The following is a 12,282-nucleotide window of genomic DNA, read 5'->3' as shown; positions in this document are numbered from 1 at the left end:
TATGATAACAAACAACTTCTCTCACGACTCTTAGCATCTAAAATGAACAACAACTAAGAAAACAATTTTTTCCTGCTAAATTGTCGATTCGGACCATAGTGCACTGTCTGCAACTAATGTTGGAGAGGCCGGCAGGACTGATTGCGGATCAAAACTAACATGACTCTAACACTAAAATGATCCCGAAACTAACGCTCATTTTTAGTGCACTTCAAGTTATAAAGTACACACTTAGAAATACATAATTTTACACGTGACGGAATCCATCTTTGACATAAAGGATGAGACGTAAACAAACATGTCATGTAAAATTAAATGCTCTGAGACTGAAAAGTTCGAAAGTACGTTTGATTGAGCTGAATTTTGCGTCTTTTATGACTCAATTGTGTGTCAAAATTGACGCTCGTATATGTCACTCTCAGAGCACCTACATTTACATGAATTTTTTTAATTGTGTAGTTTTATTTATTTTCGGTGGACATTGGCCAAAATTGGATTTTTTTTTATGTAAATGTTATCCTAAAAAGAACATGGATTATTTAATAGTCTAGTAACCTCAAGTCCGCGCTAGGTCATAATTTGTATTGGGATTAATCAACACTCAATGGGTAAATTATGAAATTCGAGATGAATTTGAAACAAAGCGAACTTGGAGTGTAGAGTGCACTGCCCACCGATTGATGCTGAAGTTTGGCCAAGTAAGTGGGTTATGGTCTAATGATTTCTGAATGGACAATACAGTTCAGGTGGATATTTTATTTTATACTCTCTATATTATAATCTTTGAATCAGTTTTAGAGTTTTGGGTTAACAGAGGCAGAGCGCGGAAGGACCGCTTAGGGATGCCTAATGTTCATACTTGAAGGGTTCAGACCGGCTGAGCTGCTAGTTTCCCAAACCAATTTGGCTCTAGAACAATTTTAAACTTGTTCTGCATTATTCACATGTTGCAATTATTGAAAAGAGCTTGATATAATGTAGCTTAATACAATTAAATAGAAATTCCAAAATCTTACCGAGTAGTTTAGCTGTTCTGAATTCGGTACAGTTTGTTTACATCGGGTATAGTTTCTGAGTATATTGTTTGTGGATTCCCTGATTAGCACAGAGTAATAGTTTTATTGCTAGGGAACTTTATTTTGGGATCATATTTTCTTCATATAATTCTCATTATTCATACTATATTAATCATGATCAATATTAGAAAATGTTATATGTTTTCAATTACCAATGAAGACACTTGTTGCAACTCCTATTACAATGTTCCTCTGAAGATCTCCTAATAAAGTGTAGTGCATATTGTAGCCAAAAGTTAGTATTTTCCCATGAAAGTTGACTGATCTGCCACAACTTGCCTCAGTTAAAGATATACTCATTGGAAAAGTGTCTAAATTTAAATAAAAATCTTTAATAAATTTTCAAATATACATCATAGCGATACACAATGTTCGACAAAAATGTGAATTTTGATACATTGGTAAACTTTGTAGATCATTTTAAAGCCATAAAATGATTATATTAAAAGTTATTGAAGGAAAACTGCTTTTTGCATCATATCTCTTCAACGTTTAGAGATTCGAAATTGATGTATTGAGCAAAGTTGCTTGTTTTAATGTGATCTACATTTTTGTGAAGACACTAACTCATTTCATGAATATAAAAAAAAACGTAATTTTTGAATCACCCATCCATCCTAATAGATAGACACTTTTAGTCCAATAAACTTCTTCGGAGACATTGCCCTTGTTAAAGCACCAATTTACACGCAATAAAAAAAAACGCACAATTTCAATAGGTTTGTTCCACTGTGCCGTCTTTGTAAGCAACATTTCTTTCAAGTTTCTAATTTACGTGAAAAGGAAGTTTACATGCATGAATTTTTTCATGCCTAAATGTTTACATCACCATTAAAATCCAGAATTCATATATCCAGAACGTCATTGTTCACAAGCTCCAAAGATCATACTCTGCTTTTGAGTAAACAACTGAAATTGGGTTTTAGGTACTGAAAAATAAGTTTTACGTTTTAACGATGCCTAGAAATTGTTATGTTTTTAATCTAGTCTAGTTATTTAGTATCGTTACTTCACACAGCGAACCAGCACTTTTCTGTCACTAATTACGCCAGTAAGCTGCTTTGGACGCTTGCTGATAGCGTTAATGCTGGCCGATAAGACAATGCCTTAATTCAAATTCGTCGCATAAATCTAAAACACTCTTAGTAGTGTTTTAGCAATGATTGAATCACGATCCTACAATCGAACAAAAATATACGAGTGCTAAACAACAACGAAAATGCTTATCTTGCTGTCGACGCTGATAGCGCTTTCGATTGGACTGGCCGTGTACGTTTACCAACAGTTCGCGAACCGGCTATACTATGCGGCAAAGATTGGAGGTCCTAAGGCTTATCCCATCGTAGGGAATTCGATCCGCTATGGCACCAAATCACCGGCAGGTGTGCCCCCTCACAATGAACCAGTGTGCAAATGCAGAGTGAAACTAACTTCCGGTGTAAATTTCAGATTTTCTTCTGGAAGTGCAGAAATCGAACGCAGAATGTGGAAAGTGCTACCGATTGTGGATTGGGCCGGATTTGATTTTCCCAGTCACCGATGCCAAACTTGTGGAGGTAAGTGGAAAGATTGTGGTTGTTGTAGATGCATTAACAATGTTCAGCCTTTCCTGGCATGATATTTAGTTTAATGATTCTATTTGATAATATTACTCGATGCATTTATTTATGAATTTTAGCAGGTGATTTATATTAGAGATTCTTAAATTAAACGATCAAGTTTTATGTTTTAGATTTTTTTCAGTGTGTATTTTTCACATAGCCTGATTAGTTCCCTTAAACTCGTTCTTAATCAGTTTTGCGACCAACTGTTTTTGAACTAACATTTTACAAATGATGAGGGTGCGAAAACACATAGGCCCTTTTACAAAAAATGTCTTGAGTCAGAATGATCTTCACACCTGCGGAAAATGATTGGTCTATTATACCGAAAATATGTACCAAGTAAAGAACAACATGCACGGATAGAAATCTCCTTATACCTTTTGGCAAATTTCCATTGCTGATTATTCATAAATTGTATAAGTCAACTAATAAGCAGACGCCTTGCAAAAAGTTAATAAAGATCATGTGTCAATTGAAATGTATAAGCGGTCACACATACCTTTTATGCATTCTAATAGGACATATGTGGTTTGTCTTATGGAATGTATAAGGCTGATGCTTTGGCAAAAATGTATAAGTGAAACACATGAATTAAATAATTGATTTTCGTTTCGTGTGTGAAACGGGCATACAAGCTTTTTGTAAACAAACCTTCTTATGCCCTTTTCCCTCCACCCATATGACACTAACGCAAACCATCAACATCACCGGGTAGGCAAAACTTTCCCGTTCCCGATGATGTTGTTAGTTTACGTGGGTGACTCTCGGTTGGCGGGAAAATGGTTTACAAAAAGCTTGTATGCCCTTTTCACATGTGGCTCTTGAAGTGTCATCCAGATCGAAGATAGTCGAGTTCGGTTACCGACCCTTTGGTGTGGAATCCGTGAAAATAAAAACAGGGAATCACCTATGAACTTCGATAACAAAAAAGGAAAAACTTCATCCTCTCGTCGCAAAAAATAAGATCTTGTACCGGGGAAAATATCACGACTCTTGGGCTGGAGAAGTTGAAGTATTGTAGATGTAGTATGTTTTTTAATTTGTTGTTATGTGAAGTGCTTGGTGGCCTATTTGCATCCGTTTTTGAATACGGAGCAGAAAATCATGGGTGACATCCCAGGCTCATTTCCATTATAGATTATTATTGTAGATGACTACGTATACAATCGCTACTAATAGAACCCCGTAGAAACTGTGCGGTAAAAATAATGTTCTCGGTAGAATATAACATATGCTTTATCTGGGTTAAAGAATATAGTACACGGGAAAAAAGCCGATTCCATTTTCATGAATAAAAAAACATGAAATCAAAAAACTTGCCATCCCATGAAATCATAACAATGATTCATGATTTCGTCATGGAAATTCATGATTTCATAATGCAGTGTGGAATAGTTCTAGCGACAGCACGGTACGGTACAGCACGCAACAACCACCCTACTGCCTTCTCTCTGAGATGACCAAGTTGGCTCGCAACGTGGGGCTTTAGGTAGTGATGAAACGTCGCTAGAACTATTCCACAGCCGCAGTCAGTTTATGAGCAAAAGAAGGACGCACATTTTTTGCCTGTAGACTTGGAGATATACTTCAAGTCTCCGTGTACATCGTACGGGTTAGGCAAAAGATGTGCGTCTAACTTTAAAAACTGTCGCATTAATGGCCCTTCGCTCATTTTCAACTTCTATTCAATTTTCATACTGCCGTACTCTAACTCTAACGGAACTATCCACCTACCCTCTTCTAAAGATCATTCTCTAGCTAATAAATTATCACACTAAAGCTTCATGTTAGCATTTCCAACCAACTCTGAAGTACTTATAGTCTAGTGGTCAAATTATGGATTTAATGACCGTAAGGTTCTTGGTTCGAATCCAGTCTGATGCTATATTTTATAATTTTTGAACATCTTTTGGTTTAAAAACTAAACGTAATTCATGGTGTATTTTAATAACATGAAAATACGCTACGTTCATGAAATCATGAGTCATTTTTCTCATTTCGGATTTTATATTTGTTCCCATGTAGAGGCATGTCGGGAACATCATTTCATTTGAATTGCTTTATGTCACCGGGCTTTGTGGTTCGCAATGGTTAGTCGTTATGTTGGGTATCAGTCCACATCGTGCTCCCTTGCCTAGATCTATTTTTTTTTTTTCTGAAGGAAGTCTTACTGCTACCTAAAGCTAAAACACAATTGAAAAGCACTTCTCAGTGCTAAATACTACTTGCAAGTTTTCTTCCTTGTTCGAATCTTATTCCTCTTTGATCCTTGTTTGGACCCTACCCTAGGTAATCCTGTTTGTATATTGATTTGAGAAATGCCTCTTCGATACGTTGGATTATTATAGTAATCTTCTAGGAAGTCGATTTGGAGAAAAGGACAATCTCTTGATCCCCCTTCTGATAAAATTCATTTGAGAAATCAATTTGATATGCTCAAGGATGATGATAATGATCCATCCCCTAGGAAAAACTCCAGTAAACATTCCCTGCATAATGCCAAGAGAGAAAAGGTCCCACCTATTGTGATAACTACTTCCGATTTCCATGCTCTTCGCATGGAACTTTTGAACTCCGTTAAATTCAAGTTTTCACTTCAAATTGGCCGTTGGGGTGAATGTCGTGTATTGGCTGAAACCGTGGATGCATTTAAACGATTTCTAAAGTAGTTACTGAGAAGAAACACACATTTTTCACATACGATACCAACACTGAACGTCTGTTCAAGGTTGTCTTGAAAGGTCTGTCCAGTGGTGAATCCCTGGATCAGGTCGAAGATGAATTGTTAAAATTACTTGGAGTTGAGCCTGCCCAAGTAATCAAAATGAAAAAGAAATCCCGTCCTGGTGATTCACGCAGCGGGATTTCCAGTGATTTTTATTTAAATAGTCCACTTCAAGTCTAGTGAACTATCCAACTTTAAGGCCTTGGAAAAGCTAGCCTTATGCTCCATGTCCGAGTGAAGTGGGAACACTTCAGGAAGACTGGAGGAAATTTTCAAAACCTTACCCAGTGCCGTAAGTGCCAGGTAAAGGGTCACGGAACGAAACATTGCTACATGCCAGCTAAATGCATGAATTTTGGAGATTCCTCTCACGCAAAGAACGACTGTCCTGTGAAGGAGGATCTTAAGAAATTAAAATGTTCATATTGTGGTGAAAACCACAAATCCAATTTTTGGGAATGCTATAGCGAATACGTTTATTATCAGGGTTGGAAACAGTGTGAAACCAAACGTTTTGTCAGTGCAAACCTCAACCTGAGCTAGGTTTTAAAAACAAGCAGACCCAATCTTGATACCCGATCCAGGTTGGAACTGAATAATAAACGAATTTGCCATTAAACTCACAAAGCAATCCTACAACCTCATTTTAAGCAACAGTTAGGAATCGCTTCACGGTCCTGACCAGGTACTATTTCCTTTCCTGTTAACAGGAACAATTCCAATAATAATATACTTAATCCTTTAAATTTGTCGAAATCCCTTTATCAAGAGTGGATTGGTTTATTTCCTTTAAATTCCGTTATAATTGCTTATCTTTTGACAGATACGCGTATTTCGTCTACTACTTGCAGATTTCATCAGTGCCAAGTAGTGGTGTTGAGTACTTGGCACTGATGAAGTCTGCAAGTAGTAGTTACATTTCATTGGTCAAGTCAAGTGAAATATCTTGGATTAGTATATTTAACCAAGACTTTAGACCGTCCATGCTTTATGCTGTCTAGTTATATGGTCTAGTTGTTGAACTACCAGGAAAAAAGCACTTCAATTGATTCAGAACAAAGTTCTGAAGATGATTTTGAAGTTGCCTCCTTGGTAAGTACTACCTAGGTTCATAGAATTTCGAATGTTGAGACTTTAGAACAAATGTCCAACAAAATAATTAATAATTTCAGGCGAAAATCATTACAATCCTCACTTGCGACGATTAATTTCCTTTATACTTAGATAAGGTTTATTTTTAGTTTTTAGTTTTAAGATGTAAATTGTTCTACTGACATGCAGGTAGAGAAAACCTGTTTAAAATTACTGAATTGCCAAAGTAGGAACAATGTAAACAGCACATAGATATACTATATATCCTAATATTTAAGACTGGTAAGTTACTGTAGTAGCGGGAGCTCCTAGATTAAAATGAAATTTAATGAAATTAGAACTTGGAACAAATAGAGATAAAAAAGAAGAAAACAAATTTGGAGTCCGGTGGTCTAGTGGCGGCAGTTTTTGCCTATTGAGCACTGAACATAAGATCGTCCGATTTATCTCAGGACTCTTTTACATTACCGAGTTTGCATCATTTGGGTTTCAGGCCTTAACACATAGCAAAATTTATTGGAGTGAACCCTGATCCAACGAACCCCGCCTATTCACAAAATCTCTCCTCCTGTGACCTTTTGTGCGGACGCATGGCCCCCAAAACAACAAAGGTCACTCTAATATTGATTCCCCACTTTTACCTGTTTGGAAGGATGTGGCTGGCACCTTAATTGATCTTCAATACATGGAGTCACTGACATATATACAGTAGGGTGCTTCATTCTGAAAAAAGTGATGAATTTCTGATGGGCCACCCTCCAGTTCGATTCATAGCCCCAAAATATGAACCTGTGCAAAAATTGGTAAAGATTGATGAAGGTTTAGAGGTCGCGCCAATGATTTGAAATTTGTATGGGAATTACTATGGAAGAATTTAAAAAATCGCTTATATCGCTATAACTTTGCTTCTACTTGTCCAAATGTCGAAAAAATTTAGTATGTTATTGCTATGGCAATAAACAAAAAGCCTACAGTTGCTACGCTCAGTTTTGCAGCGTATCAAGAATTATAAAAATGTGAAAAAATGGCAAAATAGGGTAAATTGACAGATGAATATGTACAAGGCAACAACGCCAATTTCATCGCAACAACAACAGGCTTGTTGATCATTGTCATGACAACCACATATTTTTTTTTTTCAACGTTTGGACAACTACAACCAAAGTTAGAGCAATGTAAACGAAAATCAATAATTTCCCATACTAATTCACCAAAATCTCCATACAAAATCCAAATCATTGGCGCGACCTCTAAACCTTCATCAATCTTTACCATTTTTTGCACAGGTTCATATTTTGGGGCTATGAATCGAACTGGAGGGTGGCCTATCAAAAATTCATCACTTTTTTCAAAATGAAACACCCTAATATACAGTCACTCCTAGCCGCATTCAGTTTATACGATTTCATTGATTCTGATCAATCACGGAGCAAATGAGGCTGTGGAGTCGGTGACAAATATTCCTACTTCGAATCCGACTTCGAGTTGATATATAGCCTATGATTCATCAATAAATGCGACCGGTAGATTAAGAAGCACTGGTCTGGTGCAATTAGTTGAGTTCGTTAATGAAAATATGATTCATCAATGCTACATATTCAAGTATATTACAATGCCTACCGTTAATGTTTGGTTAAAAAAAAATTGTAGGCCCTCCTTAGCAGTCAAAAATTCCTGGACAAATCGGTGCAGTACGACTTCATTCGCCCTTGGTTGGGCGATGGATTGCTCACCAGTACCGGCCGGAAATGGCACTCACGACGCAAGATTATCACTCCGACCTTTCACTTCAAGATCCTGGAGCAGTTTGTCGACATTTTCGATCAACAGAGCAACATCTTCGTTCAGCAGCTCAAGTCAGTCGCAGCCAGTGGAGAGGACTTTGATGCATTTCCAAAGGTTACCCTATGTGCACTGGATGTAATATGTGGTTAGTTCTTGGTATGCACTAGGTTTCTGATCAATATCTGTAATAAATGTAATTTCATTTGTTTAAGAATCGGCTATGGGAACAACGGTCAACGCACAGCTCAACTCGGACTCGGCATACGTGAGAGCTGTAAAAGAGTAACTCTGTTTAACATTTAATCCATCTGTTTATCAAAACCGAATTTTCTATTTTTAGCATGGCCACCGTTGTTATGGCTCGGTCGTACAAAGCCTTCGCCCGGTTTGATTTCACGTTTTATTTTACCCCTTATCGAAAGATGCAAGATAAGGCTTTGAAAATCCTCCACGATTACACGGATAGCGTTATCCGGTCGCGTCGCCAAGAGCTAACACAAGCGGCCAGTCAAAATGGTAAATCCACAGACGAAAACGAAAATGACGTTGGAATTCGCAAGAAGACGGCCTTTCTGGATATGCTGCTGCAAGCCAGGGTGGAAGGGCGACCATTGAATGATTTGGATGTCCGTGAGGAGGTTGACACTTTTATGTTTGAGGGTCATGACACTACTACCTCGGCCATATGCTTCTTGATAGGAATCTTAGCGAAACATCCGGATGTACAGCAGAAAGTCTACGAAGAAGTTCAGACCGTGATTGGCGACGATCCGACCACGCCTATCACTTTGTCGAAGTTGAACCAACTCAACTACCTCGATTTGGTGATTAAGGAAACCCTTCGTTTATACCCTTCTGTACCGATCTTCGGCCGGAAACTGTTAGACAATCATGAAATCAGTACGACCAATCTTACTTACATCCCCATGCTGAATAAAACAAGGATGACTATTTTTCATTACAGATGGAACTGTATTCCCAGCCGGATCGAACCTGGTTATTTTCCCATACTTTATGGGTCGTGATCCGGACTATTTCGATAACCCGCTGGAATTCCGACCGGAACGGTTTGCCGTCGAAACGTCGGCCGATAAAGCAAACCCCTACCGCTATGTTCCGTTCAGTGCCGGACCGAGAAATTGCATCGGGCAGAAATTTGCCGTAGCGGAAATTAAAAGCTTGATCAGTAAAACCTTGCGCCACTATGAGCTGTTACCTCCGAAGCAGCCCAAATCGGAGAAAATCATCGCCGAGATGGTGCTAAGACCGGAAGGAGGCATTCCAGTGAGAGTGAAGAAACGGGTTCTGTAAACCGGGAATGAAGGTGTTTGACTTGTTATACTGACATGCAGGTTTAAAAAAACCTGTTTGAAATACTTTGATATATATCATAACAATTAAGGCTGGTAAGTTACTGTAGTAACTGTAGCACCTAGGTTAAAATGAAATGTAATTTATTTTGAATTTGGAACAAATAAAGAGTTAAAAAAATTAAAGGGTTGTGTCCTAGACACAACCACAGTACGACGTAGAACTACGCCAAATTGGTGTATGTCATGCATTTTCGACTATTATACTTTATCTTAAATTTTTCATGTATTTCAATGTTTCCGTTAAGCTGGGTTTAGACAGGGCAATTCAATTGATCAAGTCAGTTGAATTCAACTGACTTGAAGGCGAATTGAACGTATAAACCATGCCATTCAACTGACTTGATCAACTCACTTGAATTGAAAAAAGTTGAACCAGGCTCAACTTTTCAAGCCAATTGAATGCAACTGAGTTGATCATTTGACTTGGCTAGTCTGAACCCAGCTTTATGGTTCAAAACTCGCGACAATTAATGTTAGCATAATCTACCACTGTTCATATTACGCATAAGATTATATTTAAATTTAATGTAATGGTTAAGAATTGATCAATGTGCACTAAATTCGACATCGACTACAATAGGAACTGACACTTTTTAATCACACATTTTTTGTTGATTTGCACCTCAGAATAATACACAAAAACACCATGCATGTTGTGGGATAAAACAATTCGCAAAAAATAGCGTAGAGAGCATCGCCCATTTTGGGCCTATTGAGCAGACAACTTCAAATAAATCCATGATTTCAGAGTTAACAAGTCAATTATGCGTTTGGTACGATACTTTAGTTAATAAGCTACGAAACGAAGTCAATGAGAACGCGTGATATGAAGGTTTGCACCCAGTATTCCAAAAATAAAAGAAGCACTCCGACCCAGTCCATTTTTTATCTCCATTCGATAGGCCGAAGTGAATTCATTGGCGTTTCATTGGCGTTTCAATGCGTTAGGGCGAGTTTAGAATCCGTAGGCCGAGTTTGGCGTCAAGAAGCAGTGCTAGATTTTAGACAATATCTCAACGATTCCAGGTCGCTCTTTATCAAATATTACGGTACATACGGAAAGGTAAATAAATTTGGAAGTCATCAGTAATAATCACATTCCGTTCGGTGCTAAACTGCGCTAGATTAAGAAAGACTAAGTGCGGGTTGTGTTTAATAGGCCGGAAATGGGGTAGTTAACCCAACGTTATTTTTTTCAGAAGTTCCATCATTCGTTTTGAATTAGGTCTCTGAAGCAGAGAAGAGAGTGAAGGTTGCATTTTATGATGAAGCAACAGGCAGTTGTATTCCCTATGCAATTTTTTTTTCTTAAATTGGAAAGTTCTGGCTCTCTGGTAAACGGGTGAAAAATTAGCGAGCAAGTCAGCGGATTAAGGAGAATTACGGCGTGATCACCTTGACAACCTTGAGGTGGGATGAGACTTGGGTCCCGTATGACTAATCGAAACTGGGATAAGTGATTTATGAAAAACACCCCCTCCCCCTCCTATAACGACAACCCGAAAAAGACATGGACTTTGACGATCACTTTTTTCCGGGAAATGATTGTTAAGCAAACTACATTTATAAGTAACAACTAAATTTTAATTTCGCTAATTTTTCACCCGTTCACCAAAGAGCCAGAACTTTCAAATTTAAGAAAAAAAAAAAAAATTGCATAGGGAAAACAACTGCCTGTTGCTTCATCATAAAACGCAACCTTCACTCTCTTCTCTGCTTCAGAGACCTAATTCAAAACTCCTTCACTCTCCTCTCTCTTCTCTGCTTCAGAGACCTAATTCAAAACTAATGATGGAGTTTCTGAAAATAATAACGAATTTTTTTGCGAATTGTTTTATCCGACAACATGCATGGCGTTTTTGTGTATTATTCTGAGGTGCAAATCAACAAAAAATGTGACGGCAATCGAATGTGCAGGAAGGCAGCTTCCACACCTGCGTAGGATATCGCACCGATTCAACACACATGGGCTGGGACCAACGGCCTTACTTCCTTTCCGAAAGAAGACGTGACCACGATTTAACTATTGCCAGTAAAATACAGCTATACAAATCAATCATCTCTCCTCATCTTGACTTTTGCCCTTCCATTTAATTTCTGGCCAATGCAACACAAATATCGAGATTACAGCGCTTGCAGAATAAAATAATGCGTTTGATTTTGAGATGTAATAGATTCACTTCCTCAACTTTAATGTTAGACGCCTTACAATGGTTGTCGGTGTAATTAAGTAAGGTGTTAAAGTAATTAATGGTTAACATTTCTTGACTTGTGCTTCACAAAATTCATTATATTATAAAGGAATAAATGTTTTCAATTCGATGCCTAGACATATCAAACGTTCAGCAACACTTACAGAATTTAAAAGACACTGCATTTCACACGTTAAAACTGCCTTTTGAACAGTTATCCAGTGATTTTTTGATGATGAATTGATAAATTATGTATCTTGACGAAGTTATCTCTGACGGATTATTTTATATGGATAACTGTCATAACGACTTTTTAATAATTATTGTAGCACTGCAAAAACTATTTCTGTTCGCCACGATGATGGATTTTTAATATTTGATTTAATAGTAGATTAATTAAAAAAAAAGTAGTCTACAAAGGTTTGAGCCTCGCGC

General features: G+C 37.6%; 1 protein-coding gene across 1 annotated transcript; it reads left to right on the top strand.

Moving 5' to 3' along the window:
* Positions 1 to 2,249: 2,249 nt before the first annotated feature.
* Positions 2,250 to 9,630, top strand: LOC135712222 (cytochrome P450 4d1-like). Its single transcript, XM_065235184.1, has 6 exons — positions 2,250 to 2,458; positions 2,526 to 2,632; positions 8,148 to 8,427; positions 8,495 to 8,564; positions 8,623 to 9,182; positions 9,247 to 9,630. Exons 1-6 carry the CDS (start codon positions 2,296 to 2,298, stop codon positions 9,591 to 9,593), a joined length of 1,527 nt encoding a protein of 508 aa, XP_065091256.1. The 5' UTR covers positions 2,250 to 2,295; the 3' UTR covers positions 9,594 to 9,630.
* The last annotated feature ends 2,652 nt before the right edge of the window (positions 9,631 to 12,282 follow it).

Source organism: Ochlerotatus camptorhynchus, unplaced genomic scaffold (genome assembly GCF_037179485.1).
Source record: "Ochlerotatus camptorhynchus isolate MF236.1 unplaced genomic scaffold, CSIRO-AGI_Acam_v1.1 ptg000466l, whole genome shotgun sequence".
In the NCBI taxonomy this organism is placed as follows: domain Eukaryota; kingdom Metazoa; phylum Arthropoda; class Insecta; order Diptera; family Culicidae; genus Ochlerotatus; species Ochlerotatus camptorhynchus.
This window is presented reverse-complemented; position numbering and strand designations above follow the sequence as displayed.